Consider the following 13,376-nt stretch of genomic DNA (forward strand, 5'->3'; position numbering starts at 1 on the left):
AGAAATCTTTATATGGCTTAAAACAATCTTCTAGATAGTGGTATCGGCGGTTTCACACCTTCATGCTCGAAAATGGCTATTGTAGAAGTAAGCATGATAGTTGTGTCTACTACAAGAAGCTGGCAAATAAGTCATTTATCTATCTCCTTCTTTATGTTGATGACATGTTGATCGCATGTAAGAACATGTCAGAAATAAAAAGCTTAAAAGCTCAATTGAGCTCAGAGTTTGAAATGAAGGACTTAGGAGCTGGAAGGAAAATTCTAGGAATGGAGATTCAGAGAGATAGAAAAGAAGGGACGCTCTTTCTATCACAAAAGAAGTATATTGAGAAAGTGTTGGAACGATTTGGCATGCAAAATGCTAAACCAGTCACTACTCCATTGGCGTCTCATTTCAAACTTTCAATGGCCTTGTGTCCACAAACTGAGAGCGAAAATGAGGAGATGTCAAGTGTAACTTATGTTAGTGCAGTTGGCAGTCTTATGTATGCCATGATATGCACTAGACCACATATTGCACAAGCAGTGAGTGTGGTAAGTAGGTATATGGCAATTCCTGGTAAAGTTCACTGGAAGGCTGTGAAGTGGATTATGCGCTACCTAAAGGGTACCATGGATATTGGCTTATTGTATGGAAAAGTCAAAGATGTTGGAAGTAAGGTCATCATCTTGTTTAATGGAATCTTGTTTTGAGAGTATCTCCACAAAATAGATGATGATGCTTTGCTTTGGCTATTAAACTTTAGAGAATTAGATGTGAACTAATTAAGGCCTCACAAACCACAAGGTCAAGCTATCCCCACCCACCACAACCCTATTTGTCTTTGTCACTATGAATAAAATTTCATACCTCTCACTTTTGTTTTTTCCTCTGGCTCTTTTTTCCCTTGAATTGACCTAATGAATTAATCAAATATTTTGTTCATGAGTTGAAGTTTGAAAGATCCTTGCAATTCATGATGCATGACCTAGCTGTTTTCAATTCCATGCTATCATTACTCCCAATTGAAGGATTCCCTTTGACTGCTTTAGGAAATAACATAAACATAATAATAACCAAGCCATAGAAGAATGCCACACCAACCATTAATTAGTATATGGTACCATCACGCCCTTCATTATTATTGGAAAACGTAATATGATAGTCCTTTATTAACCTTATTTAAATTGACAGTTAATTACTGTTAAATTGTATTAAATATTGGCTTAAAAGAAAAAGAGAATGATGTGGCTATGGTGAAACCTTCTTGTGGCCAAGTAAAATGAGTGGCTATAGTGTAACCTTTTTTGTAGCCAATGAGAAGAAGAGGTTGTGGTGAATCATCTTTGTTTTTTGCCATACAATCCTCAAAGCTTTGGCTATAAATAGGAATGCTCCAAACCATTGTAAGACACACCAATATTCTAGCCTTAGTGCATATTCTCTCTTCTTCTCTTCGTTCTAATACTGTGAGGAATATTTTAGTGTTTAAGATATACTTGAGTGAGAGTGATATTGGGTGTACTTGGGTTTTGGGAAGTGAGTGAAACACTTGAGTGAACTTGTAATTCTCTTTTATCATAGTGATAATATCATTGTTGCTTTTCAACGGTGAACGTATGCAAATTGCTGAACCACGTTAATTTCTAAGTGTCATTTTCTCTATTATATTTTCTTCATGTGTCTTCCGCATCAACGGTTATTATTAGCATTGAACGGAGGAAACTCAAGAATAACATATTATATGTATCCAAGTTGCCAAAAATGATAAATATAAAATAAAATAGTACCAAGATTAAAGAGGATGCAACAATAATGGTGCCAGTTTCAACGGACCACTCCCCAGATGCTAACGGAAGATATGGCTTATTTATCTGCAATAAAACATTTAGTACATATTAATAATAAGCCAACCTATCACAAAATAAAAACAAATATAAAATATTTTGTTATAGAATATTATTATTTGGAATTAATTGATTTTCTAGTCTTATCAATCTTTTGTACGTTTTTTTGGGTACATAATCTTTTGTACGTTTGCGTCATAATAAAAGATACGGAAGTATGTTCTCCTTATGATGTCTTTAATTTGTTTAAATTTTACCACAATCATCTTTTTTTTACTAAAAGAAATCTTGATAAAAAAAAACATAGTAGCAACAAAAGGATAATACTCGGAAATGACAACGATCCTATGTTGCTTTCAAGAAATGATAATACTCAAAAGCTTCAACAAGAGGATATTGGTTCAAGTCCTCTGGAGGTTAATATAAGAATTAATGAAGTGGACGATCATTCGAAGTATCATGAGGAAGCTTTAGATATGTGGAGGATAGGGAAAAGTAGATGCCTATACTTTGTTTGGTTGCACAAGAGAAAATAAGAAGAGAGAAATAAGTGAGAAAGAAAGAGATGTGAAAGAGAAAGAAGAGAAATAGAGTAGATTCTAGTAATGTTTGGTATAAGAGAAGCAAAAGAGAAAAAACGAATAGAAAGAGAGAAAATGAATAGAAAATGAGAAGAGGAATGATGTTATGATTCAAATGATAAAAATATTCCTAAAATAAAGAAATGAGAGAGAAAAATGTTATTTTATTGTTAACTAAAAGGAAAAATTATAATTTTAAATGATTTATTTTATTATAATTTCAATTAACATTTTTAATTGATATTATTATATTTAAAAGAGAATTATTTATATTAATAGTATTTAAAACTAAGAAGTATATAAAAAAATTGAAGGGCATGATGTCATTGTATGCAAAATTTTCATCTCCTCTCATTTTTCACCAAAGGAGGAGAAAAAGATTTTTGTGTGGGTCTCACATGCTTTTTATTCTCTACTCTCTTTCTCTCTTCTCAACCAAACAAGAGAAATTCTCATTTTCTCTTCAATCTCTCTCTTATCATTTTCTCTCCCTTCTAATTCTCCTCTACCAAAGAGAGGCTAAAGGGGAATGGTAATGAGACTGAAATTGTTCAAAATCTGGCTATATTGGAAGAAAGGGATCCGAGATGGTAACATAAAGCTAGAGGGAGTCAGAAAAAGAAGATTAGAGAGTTAGTCAGAAAAAATAAGTCGGACTTCATATGCATCCAGGAGACAGAGATTCAGAACATTGATAATAAGCTTTGTCTTTCTTTGTGGGGCTTTGATAACTTTGATTGGACAACTAAACCAGCAGAAGGTAAAGATATTTTTATTTCGGAAGAGGTGAAGTATGAGATGAATTTTGTGTTGGTCAAAGGAAAGTGGACATTGCATACTGAATTCTCTCATATTATGAATGTATATTGTCCATGTGATCTGGAAGGGAAGCGAAAATTCTAGGGGGAAGCTATAAATGTGAAGTTGGGTAACTCAGGTAATCTTTGATGTTTGGTGGGAGATTTCAATGCAGTTCTTAATATAGATGAAAGAAAAGGTACATGTATTCGATGAGATAGAAGAGAAGGTGTTGAATTCAATCAATTTGTGGAGGATATGGAACTTTCTGATTTGCCATTAATTGAGAAGAAATTTACCTGGTTTCTATCGAATGGTAAGGCGGTGAGCAAAATTGACAGCTTCATATTTAATGATGGTTGGATGCACAAGTGGGGAAACTTAGTCCAAACAGGTTTATCTAAGAGCCTCTCCGATCATTGTCCTGTGTTGTTAAGATCCAATGATTCATATTGGGGACCGATACCTTTCAGAACTAATAATTGATGGTTTTCTAATGCAAAGTTTGGGAAGTTAGTTGATGAAGAATGGAAGAAATCGAAGTTAAATGGAAGAGGTTCTTTTATGTTAAAGGAAAAACTGGAGGCTCTTAAAGGGTATTGAAAGTGTGGAATAAGGATAATTTTGGCATGTTGGATATGAAAGTTGTTGAACATGTGGATATTATTAACTACATTGATGCATTTAACTCTAATGGGAGCATCTATGAAGAAGAGATTAATTCGAGAAGACTTGTTATAGTAGATCTTTGGTGCCTATATTGTCAAACGGACAACCTTCTTTTGCATAAATCTGGACAAAGATGGCTCTGTTAAAGTAATTCTAATTCTAAATACTTTCATGCATGTATTAATAGAAGTTGGGGATTCAAGGAAGTTATAGGAGTGCTAATTGATGGGGAATGGATTGAATATTTTATAAGAGTGGAATATCACTTTAGATCTTTCTTTCAAGCAAAATTTGCTGAGAATCACTTAAACAAACCTACTCTTGGTGGGATCATGTTTAACCGATTTTCAAATGTGGAGAATAATTCCCTAACTGTCAAGTTTGAAGAAGTAGAGATAAAATAAGTTATTTGGAGTTGGGAGGGTCATAAGAGTCATGGTCTTCATGATTTTAATTTTTCATTTATAAAACATTCTTCGGATTGTCTAAAGGATGATGTTATCTCCTCGGTGGATGACTTCTATCGGTTTGGTAATCTATCTAGAAGTTGTGATGCCTCTTTTACGGTGTTAATCCCATAGAATAGTTGTCTGAATGGTCTTGGTGAATATAAACCTATATCACTTGTTGGTTGCATCTACAAGATCATCTCTAAACTTCTAGTAGATGACTCAAAAGGTTTATACGTCTTGTCATTTCAGAATGTCAAACTGTCTTCATCAAAGGTAGGTACATAATGGATAGGGTCGTGATCGCAAATGAGATAATTGGTCAGGCTTGGAAAAAGAAAAATGGTGATTATTTCATCTTTAAAATGACTTTGAAAAGGCTTATGATTCAGTAAATTGAAGCTTCTTAATTTATATGATGGAGAGGATGGGGTTTGTTTGCAAATGGATGAGTTGGATTAAAGAATGTCTTCAATCAAATTTTGTTTCTATTCTAATTAATGGGAGTCCAACAAAGGAGTTTAATATGGCTAGAGGATTACAACAAGGTGACCCAATTGCTCTTTTTTGTCCTTAATAGTTGCCAAAAGTCTTGGTGGTATTATGCGTTCAGCAGTGTCAAAGAACATCTTCGAAGGGTATCAGGTCGGAAGAGAAGATGTTGTTATATCACATCTTCAGTATGTAGATGATACATTGCTTATTGGGAAGAACTCTATTCATAATGTCATGGTGTTAAAAAGCATTTGAAAATGCTTTGAGCTGACTTCTGGTCTGAAAATCAATTTCCATAAAAGCAATTTCATTGGAATTAAGAGTTGTACTAGTTCCTCTTATTCTAATCTTGAGAAGGGATACAAGGAATTAGGTGCTTCAAAACGAGGTACCTGTTTGTGATAATGGCAAAAAAATGAAAAATTGGATCCATGTCCAATGGATCACAACTACCAAGAAAAAGTATTTTGTTTTGGTTCGACCCATAATTCTATATGAAATAGCGGACGGTATAAATTTAGTAAAACCTTTCCCCCAAGATCTGTTCCAGGAAAGGGATAATCTGGAACTGAAAGTTATCAATTATATTCTTTATGGAAATGGAAAATCAATTCGGGAAATTTCTGACACAAGCATTCAATTAGTTCGGATCTTTAGAAGATTGTGAGTATGTAATGTCCCATCAAAGATGGGATGTTTAGCTTGGAGAATATCCTTACACGGTGTACCAACAAAAGCGAATCTTGTTCGGCGAAGTGTCTTAGGAGATCAAGAACCATCTCTACGTGTGCTTTGCAACGTTATGGAGGAATCAACAAATTACTTATTTTTCTCCTGCTCTAAACCCTATTGTGTTTGGCAAAATCTTTATTCTAGGTTCGGTCTTAACTCAATTATTTTTAATGATGTTAAGAGCAACTTAACTTTGCATGCTAATATGTTGTGGATGGAGAACAAATACAAACAACAATGAATGCATATTTGGTTCCTAACTATCTGGAATATATGATTTGTCAGGAATAAAATCATCTTCAAGAATTCTTGATTTCATATCGATCATTCTGCATCATGAAAGTTCTCAATGCTCGTTTCTCTAATTTTCATTTCTCTTTTGTGGAGTGGGCGTTGAACCTGTTTAATTACCTCTTTGGTTATAATGCTTAATTAAATATATGTATATGAGTATCATTTATTCTCTTATTTTTTTACTTTCATTTTTAATGAATTTCTTTGGTGAACAAAAAAAAAGTACCACATATGGGTTATTTATTTTCATCAGTAAGTTTCATATGTACCTTGTCTATTTCAATATCACATAATTGATTTAAGCCGCAATTAAAAATATTCATGCAGAAGGCAGCTACGAACACCTGAAATAAAAAACTCAATAGTATTAGTAAAGTTACATAAATATATAACTATTTATTTTATTTTAAAAGGGCAAACGATATATATTAAATCAGTTATACACTTTTAAGGGTTTCTTACGTTTACGAGATAATGAAATGAAGATAAATTTTAAATTTTTATACATGACTAGTATATATTATTGATTGTGTAAAAAACAGTCCATCAAATTAAATTCAGAAAGAAAACATCACACGTAGTTGCGAATGCCATACCCCAGATATATATTAAAAAGTGCAGAAGACATTTTCAAATATAAGTTAGGCATTTTAAATGGTCAAATAAAAAACATAATGGGATATAGTGTCTTTTCATTAAAATTTCACCCATCCACTATATTTCAAGGCCTAACCTTCAACCAGCCATTAATAACAAATGATAGAGATATATCTGATAATTTCTCTATTGCAAGGAAAGACACGGAAGTTGCTCCTAGTGCCTACACAAAAAAGTAAGTCCTTTAAGAAGATTTATATGAACATAAAGTTTAATACAGATGCATTATTAGATATTTAGATTAAATATAACATTCAAGCATTGGTTAAAACAATTATTGAAGAAGAAAAAAACTATTACTTAACTGCACCAATTGCTGCATATGGCCTGCTAAACCTGTAGAAAATATCCAATGTATATTTAATAGATTCCCGAAGTCTTTTTGGACCTCCATCTTGGGATTCATATTCAAGTGATTTCCCTGAGGTTGCATTTACAGCATATTTTCTAACACTTTCTTGGGGTGTAGATCCTCCCTCTATTGATTTGTAATGCTTCAGATTATGGCATGAAGATATCATCACACAATGTTCTTTATTGATCTTCCAAGTTTTATGGCATAAAGTTCTTATATGAGGATCTAAAATTCAAAAAAAAGTTGAATGTTAGTGGCTTTGGCCTTAAAATCGAGAAGAAATAGAAATTATTTCTCTGTTTAGAGTAAAATATATCGGTATAGCAGTGCTATTTTTACCAAAACCTTTTCTACATAAAGCAACGAATGATGCAACTTAGTTTTATTTAAGCATCAATCTTTTACATAGGATTATCTAGAATCTACTCTTCTCTTATTTAATAGTTCCATGAAAAAGGTTAAGATCTTGTCCAGCGCTATAGAGGGAAATTATAGAAAAAACAATAAAAAATAATATGATATAACTTTTTTGCCCTTTAAAAGAACCATCAAATAACCCCGAGAAACAATAAGAGTAACAGAGGAGGATCCTAACTCCACACAAAAACTTTCAAATTCCAAAACAATAGGACAAGAAACCATCACCGACTAAATATACATGAGATGAGAAAAAAGTCCCCTTGTTTGGAAATATTCTAATACATAAGAAAGGAAAGAAACACAAGGAAATTTATATACGCAAAGGTAAATAGTGTTCTTGGTTCCCTCGTAAATCTTGTTAACAATAGAAAAGATAGCTTTCTTCTATTACTTCTTTTCTCTTCTCAGTCCATCCAACTAGTTCTCTTCCATGCATTACCTTTGGTGAAACAAGCTCCAAACACATCTTAATGTGATGAAAGCTTAAAATTTTATATTCTCTTTAATATAAATATAGACATTATTATATTAATCTATTTCGTATTAAGTCAAAGATTTCACTTAAATGGATACCGTATTAAAATTTTATGATAAAATAAAATATTAAGTATATTAGCTCAATTTGAAGAGATAAAACATGATAAGGATTTCATCTCAATACAATGAAACCCATTATTGGGGAAGGGGTGTAGACCTGGTGGTAGCAATTTCAGGGATTCATTATTCACAACCAAAACTTAAATTTCACATCCTTACCTTATCATTTCTTCTTTGAGGAAGCTTCATTAGATATGATTGACAATTTTTTTAGTTCTTCAATAATGTATCATAGGAAAAAAAACAATGTTTCATTTTTTTGTAACCTTCTTTATGGTTTCTTCTTCTGTAAGCTTCTTCACAGAAGTACAATGAATTTCAAATGAACTTCTGCAAAATATTTGAATGAAAAATATTTTTTCTTCTTATGTAAGGAAGACTACAAAATAAAAGAATGTGTATTTTAATAAGATCCCTTGCAGAATAAATTTTTTTGTAAAAGCTTCGTTGCTAAATATAGGATAAAGTGACAATATTTTGGGATTTAAAAAGATAGTAAGGGGTGTGAAAATTAAGTTCCACAATTTTCCTTCAGCTGGAAATTGAAGGCTTTATCTCATTAGAAGAGAAAAAACTGAATGGGTCAAGGAATTTTTAAGGTGGGCCAAGAACGTGAGAAAGAAAGAAACATATTTCCCTCATTGAATGGCAACATAGAAAGTAAGACAAAATTAAGTGAAAGACCTTAATTAATTGAGGCACGAGTGTGAGAGTGAAACAAGATGAGGATGTCCAAAGAGTACATGTATTCCCTGTCAGAGACTAGTTCCAACATTTGACACTCTTATCTTACTCATCTCCCATATTCTAATAACTTATGTATACGAGGGATTTAGGAATGAAGATCACTTGTCCTATGATGTTTCATTTATGTATCAATCTAATTTAAAAGTGACGATTTATTAAAAATAAAATTAATAAAACCTTAACATAATTTTTTTATATTATTTAGTAGAATATGATTGATTTGATATTAAAGAAATAAGCTCTTGTTACATATTGAGAAAAAAGGACATAAGATAAATATATAATACTTACTTGCAGAATAATTGTTGATGTTATATTTACTGCTCCAGCAACTTCCACCTAACAATAACTCCTCGTGTTATTAAGCAAATATTAATTATAAATAAGTTATTGGAGAGAAAATTGATCAATATTTTTTGTTAATTTTTTTCTTTCTATACTTTAATATATCAATTTTCGCAACAAAAAAAAATAAACATGGAGAATTTTGTAATGGTTACATTAACCATTTAGATAAGTTATTTTTCTTTAAATCCTCCATCTGCTTTTATTAAAAGATATTTCATGATATTTTAGTTAGCTATTGATCTTGCATTCACTATTTTACCACATTAGGAATTAGAATTTTGAAATATTATATTCCTTCAACTAATCATCTCAACTTTTATTTTCAATCCTCCTTAAGCTCTCTTCTTTTTTTAGTGTTTTAAAATACAGATGTGAAAACCATACAATATTGGTCAGTTGAATCAGTGAACCAATTCTTTTATTGACACAATGTAATAATTATACTGGTCATTCAATTATAATCTTTAATACTAACTAAAAATCTGTTGATCATTATATTGGCCAGTTTTAATTTAAAATGACATTTTTTTATGAAGTGACTTTTTTTACTAAGACATTGTAAATGATCAAACACTCTATCACTATCTTTCTTTATATTCAACAACGTGATATCACACAAAGTTAGACATATAGGTTGATTAATTCAAGAAGTAGAATCAAATTTAGTTAGTGATGTAAAACCAGAAATACATACCACTAGCGATGGAAGAAGCTCTTGGAAAAGACGCAGGAAGCACAAAACCCATCTAGGATCAATTGACTAACTTTTCTCTGTTCTTTTTGTCTCTGTAAGTTGACAAGTTAGACAAACTCTATTCTCATGTGACTTTTAAATGACATATCATAAAGTAAGTCATACGTTACATAAACTGTCTGTGTCACGAGTCATGATTTTTTTAATGACGAAAGAATCAAACGGAAGACTTTGATCAATATTATTCAACTTGGAATGATCACAAAACTAAAAGTCATTAGTTAAATTGGTGGACTTGGTATTATAATAATACTTAATAACTTTATATTTAAATTTAAAATATTATTATACACGTACTAAATTAAACAAGGAACAAGAGCTTTTTTTGGAAATCTTCATCCAGTAACATATATTGAAATCTTTTAATCAAAATAGATTACATAGCATTTATAAAATAACTTCCCATTTTTTCACATTTATTGAACTTTTCATTACATTCAAACATTAAAGTAAACGGAAAACATAATATGACCATTTGGTGATTCTAACTAGTAATTACAAATAATGAATCAAAATAATTCATTTGAATATCCCTTATTCAGAGTGGGAACTTAAGCCAGATTTTGCGTTAAAAAGTGTCGTCCTAAACTTAATAGGACTTTTTTTATAAGTTTTAGTAATGTTTATTAAAAATGCCCTACCTGTTATAGGTTTTCTATAGTTTAAGGGAAAATTAAATTATATTGAAAACATAGATATAGACAATAAATAAATTACTCAATTAAACCTGGACCCAACAAAAAGAAATAAACTCCCTTCCATAAAAGAAAACACAAAAGAGAGCTAAAAGTTATTTACCTTTGAAACTTGCAGCAGAAACTGGAAGCAGAAATTTGTTCTTTGCTTTTAGCCCAACCTGATTATCTTCTCTAACTTCTTTTTATCTGACTCACATGCAAAGAGCTCAAGAGACTGAATCTCAAGTCTACCCTCTCCCTTTGCTTTTTAATCTCACCCTATGCTTAATTGTCAAAGAAAACAATTTCTTCCTGGATCGTGGTCTTCTTGTCTTTTTTCTTTGATTTGCATGGCGTGAAAGTATCACACTTACAATTATACATTAAAATCTCACCTAGTCAACTAGCGCGTGGATTTCATCTCATTAATGTCTTTGTTGTTGTTTAATTGGTCAACACTTTTCTATAGATTAACATTTGGTCAAAAAAAGTATGTGCATTTTGAAGGTCTATAGTGTCTATGATAGACCAAAACAACCATTACGTTGTTTTCATCTATACTTTTTCTAAGAAAAAAATGAAAATGCCATTCAAATACTTGAAATCATGAAACCACTAACGTCTTCTCTCCAATTTTCAAGTATTATGTTGAATCCTGTAATAATTCCATGAATGCTAAGAAAATAAGCAAGATCAAGTAAAAAAATAGAAGAGGAGAATTAGGAGAAGGAGAAAGACTTATGTGAATATGTATGTAGAGACAACCAATAAAATATTAACAAAAGATTAAAAATTTAACTCTAATTAAAATTTATTCCTAAACAATAGCACAAGAAAACATAAATGCATTCGTCTCTAAGTATGACATGTTGTATATGTCTCTATAAATGTTTTTCTCTAGAAGAAGATAGCATGAGAGAAGAAAGGAGAACATGCACTTCATTTCTTAGGCAAAGTTTACAATAGGGAATGTCTCATATTTATATGACAAAAGCATTATGTCTCGGTAGTTCTTTATCCATAAGGTAATATAATATCTACACCCTAAAAAATATGTATCTATTACATATATAACAAAAAACTACTACCATTTTATCATTTGTTATATGTCATATTCTCCTTCATTTTTTCCTTCCTAAATGGTTTTATGGTAATCATATGTATCTTTCAACACTATATTTGTTCTTTCTTAATTATAGTAATAATTTAATAAAATAATTATTGCATTTTTTATGATTACACCTTAAATTGCATTTGAATTGTTATTGAGGTCCATGACTTTCTCTTCCAACATCTTTTCTCTCCCAACCATCTTCTTTTTCTTTGGTTTCATTTCATTATGTCTCTTCATTATTGTCCTTTTTTTCCTCTTCCAACATCCTCTTTAGATTGCATTTTTTTATTTGTTTTGTAGATCTATTCTTATTTTGTAATCTGGTGTTTAAAATATATTTTTCATTGATCTTTTTGTTTATTTTGTAGATCTGTTCTTATTTTTATGATTGATTTTTTGGTAATTTTTCATTGATTTCCTTATTTTGTAGATGCGTTCTCACTAATTTTATTATTTTTTTAGATCGGTTCTTCCAACATTTCTCTTCCTTAGCATCTGATAAGCAAGGGTATCTTCCTCAAGGAAGACCAAACCTTCGAAACTTATGATATATACTCAATCTCCATTTACATATACATTCACTTACAATATTACATTTATTTTTGTTCTCCTCGTCTTATCTTATTTTTGTCATTTTTTCTCTATCTTTGTAGTTTGGTTCTCCCTTAAAATATTTCTGCAAGTTAATTTTCTCTTTATGCATCTCTTATTTTAGTTACACATTTTTTATTCAAAGAATCATCATTTTAATTTTTTTTGTTTTGCATGTTTCAGAAACACCTAGATTGTATAAGGTAAGAATCATAGTTAGTTATTGATACCTCCATTTTTTGTTTCATGGTTAGTTATTCACTCACTTGTGGAATTTTTATTTTATTTTCTTTATTCGATGATTTTTAATATATATGTTATTTAACACACTCAATATTTGTGCTTTTGGAAATTTTATTTAAACATCATTACCTTATTTTATTGTTTGCTTAGAAATTTGTATTATTTGGACTGACAACAGCACATTATAATATATTTGTTCTTTGCTTCTGGATTTTTTAGCATTCTCATATGTGGAGAAAAATAATATCTTTATTTTTATTTGATTTATATATTATTTAAATTATTTATGGTTTCCAAATTTTAGGCATTCCTCATTAGGAAGATAAATTTGTAGAAATATAACTAATAAATTTTTATTGTGATAACCAATTAATTTGATTTATATTGTTTAAATTATTTATGATTTCCTAATTTTAAGCAATGCTCATTATGAATATATATTGGTAAAATTATAACATATGATTCAAAACTCATGAAAAAATATAATAGTTGGAATTTTTTGTATCAGTTACAGAAACAATATATAAATTTGCGGATCAGTTACAAAATAGAAAGAATCAATTAACAACATAAACCAAAACATATCGGAAAGAACAACTAAATTAAGAAATATATAAGGAATCTTCGTAAAAATTATAGAATATATAATATAATTAAAGAGTATATAAAGAATTTATAATTATATTTTACAATTGCAATATTATAATAGCAACAATAGGAAATATATTTTGTTTAAATTATTTATGATTTCCAAATTTTAAGCAATTCTCATTGTGGATATAAATTGGTAGAATTATAACATATGATTCAAAACTCATGAAGAAAATGATAGTTAGAATTTTTGTATTAGTTACAAAATAGAATATAAATTTGCGGATCAGTTACGAAATCGAACGAATCAATTAACAACATAAGCCAAGATCTATAAGAAAGAACAACTAAATTATGGAATATATAAAGAATTTTGGAACAATTATAGAATATACAATGTAATTAAGAAATTTATAATTATATTTTGCAATTGTT

General features: G+C 30.1%; 1 protein-coding gene across 1 annotated transcript in view; it reads right to left on the bottom strand.

The window, feature by feature from the left end:
• Positions 1 to 9,791, bottom strand: part of LOC109330259 (naringenin 8-dimethylallyltransferase 2, chloroplastic-like) — a 34,700-nt gene extending 24,909 nt beyond the window's left edge. The window contains exons 1-6 of the mRNA XM_019564384.1: positions 9,666 to 9,791; positions 8,915 to 8,962; positions 6,810 to 7,084; positions 6,581 to 6,667; positions 6,117 to 6,191; positions 1,773 to 1,856 (exon numbers count right to left, since the gene is read on the bottom strand). Coding sequence (XP_019419929.1) covers positions 1,773 to 1,856; positions 6,117 to 6,191; positions 6,581 to 6,667; positions 6,810 to 7,084; positions 8,915 to 8,962; positions 9,666 to 9,717 — 621 coding nt within the window. The 5' untranslated portion in view covers positions 9,718 to 9,791. The remainder of the gene's footprint in view (positions 1 to 1,772; positions 1,857 to 6,116; positions 6,192 to 6,580; positions 6,668 to 6,809; positions 7,085 to 8,914; positions 8,963 to 9,665) is intronic.

The sequence above is a fragment of the Lupinus angustifolius genome, chromosome LG16 (genome assembly GCF_001865875.1).
Source record: "Lupinus angustifolius cultivar Tanjil chromosome LG16, LupAngTanjil_v1.0, whole genome shotgun sequence".
In the NCBI taxonomy this organism is placed as follows: Eukaryota; Viridiplantae; Streptophyta; class Magnoliopsida; order Fabales; family Fabaceae; genus Lupinus; species Lupinus angustifolius.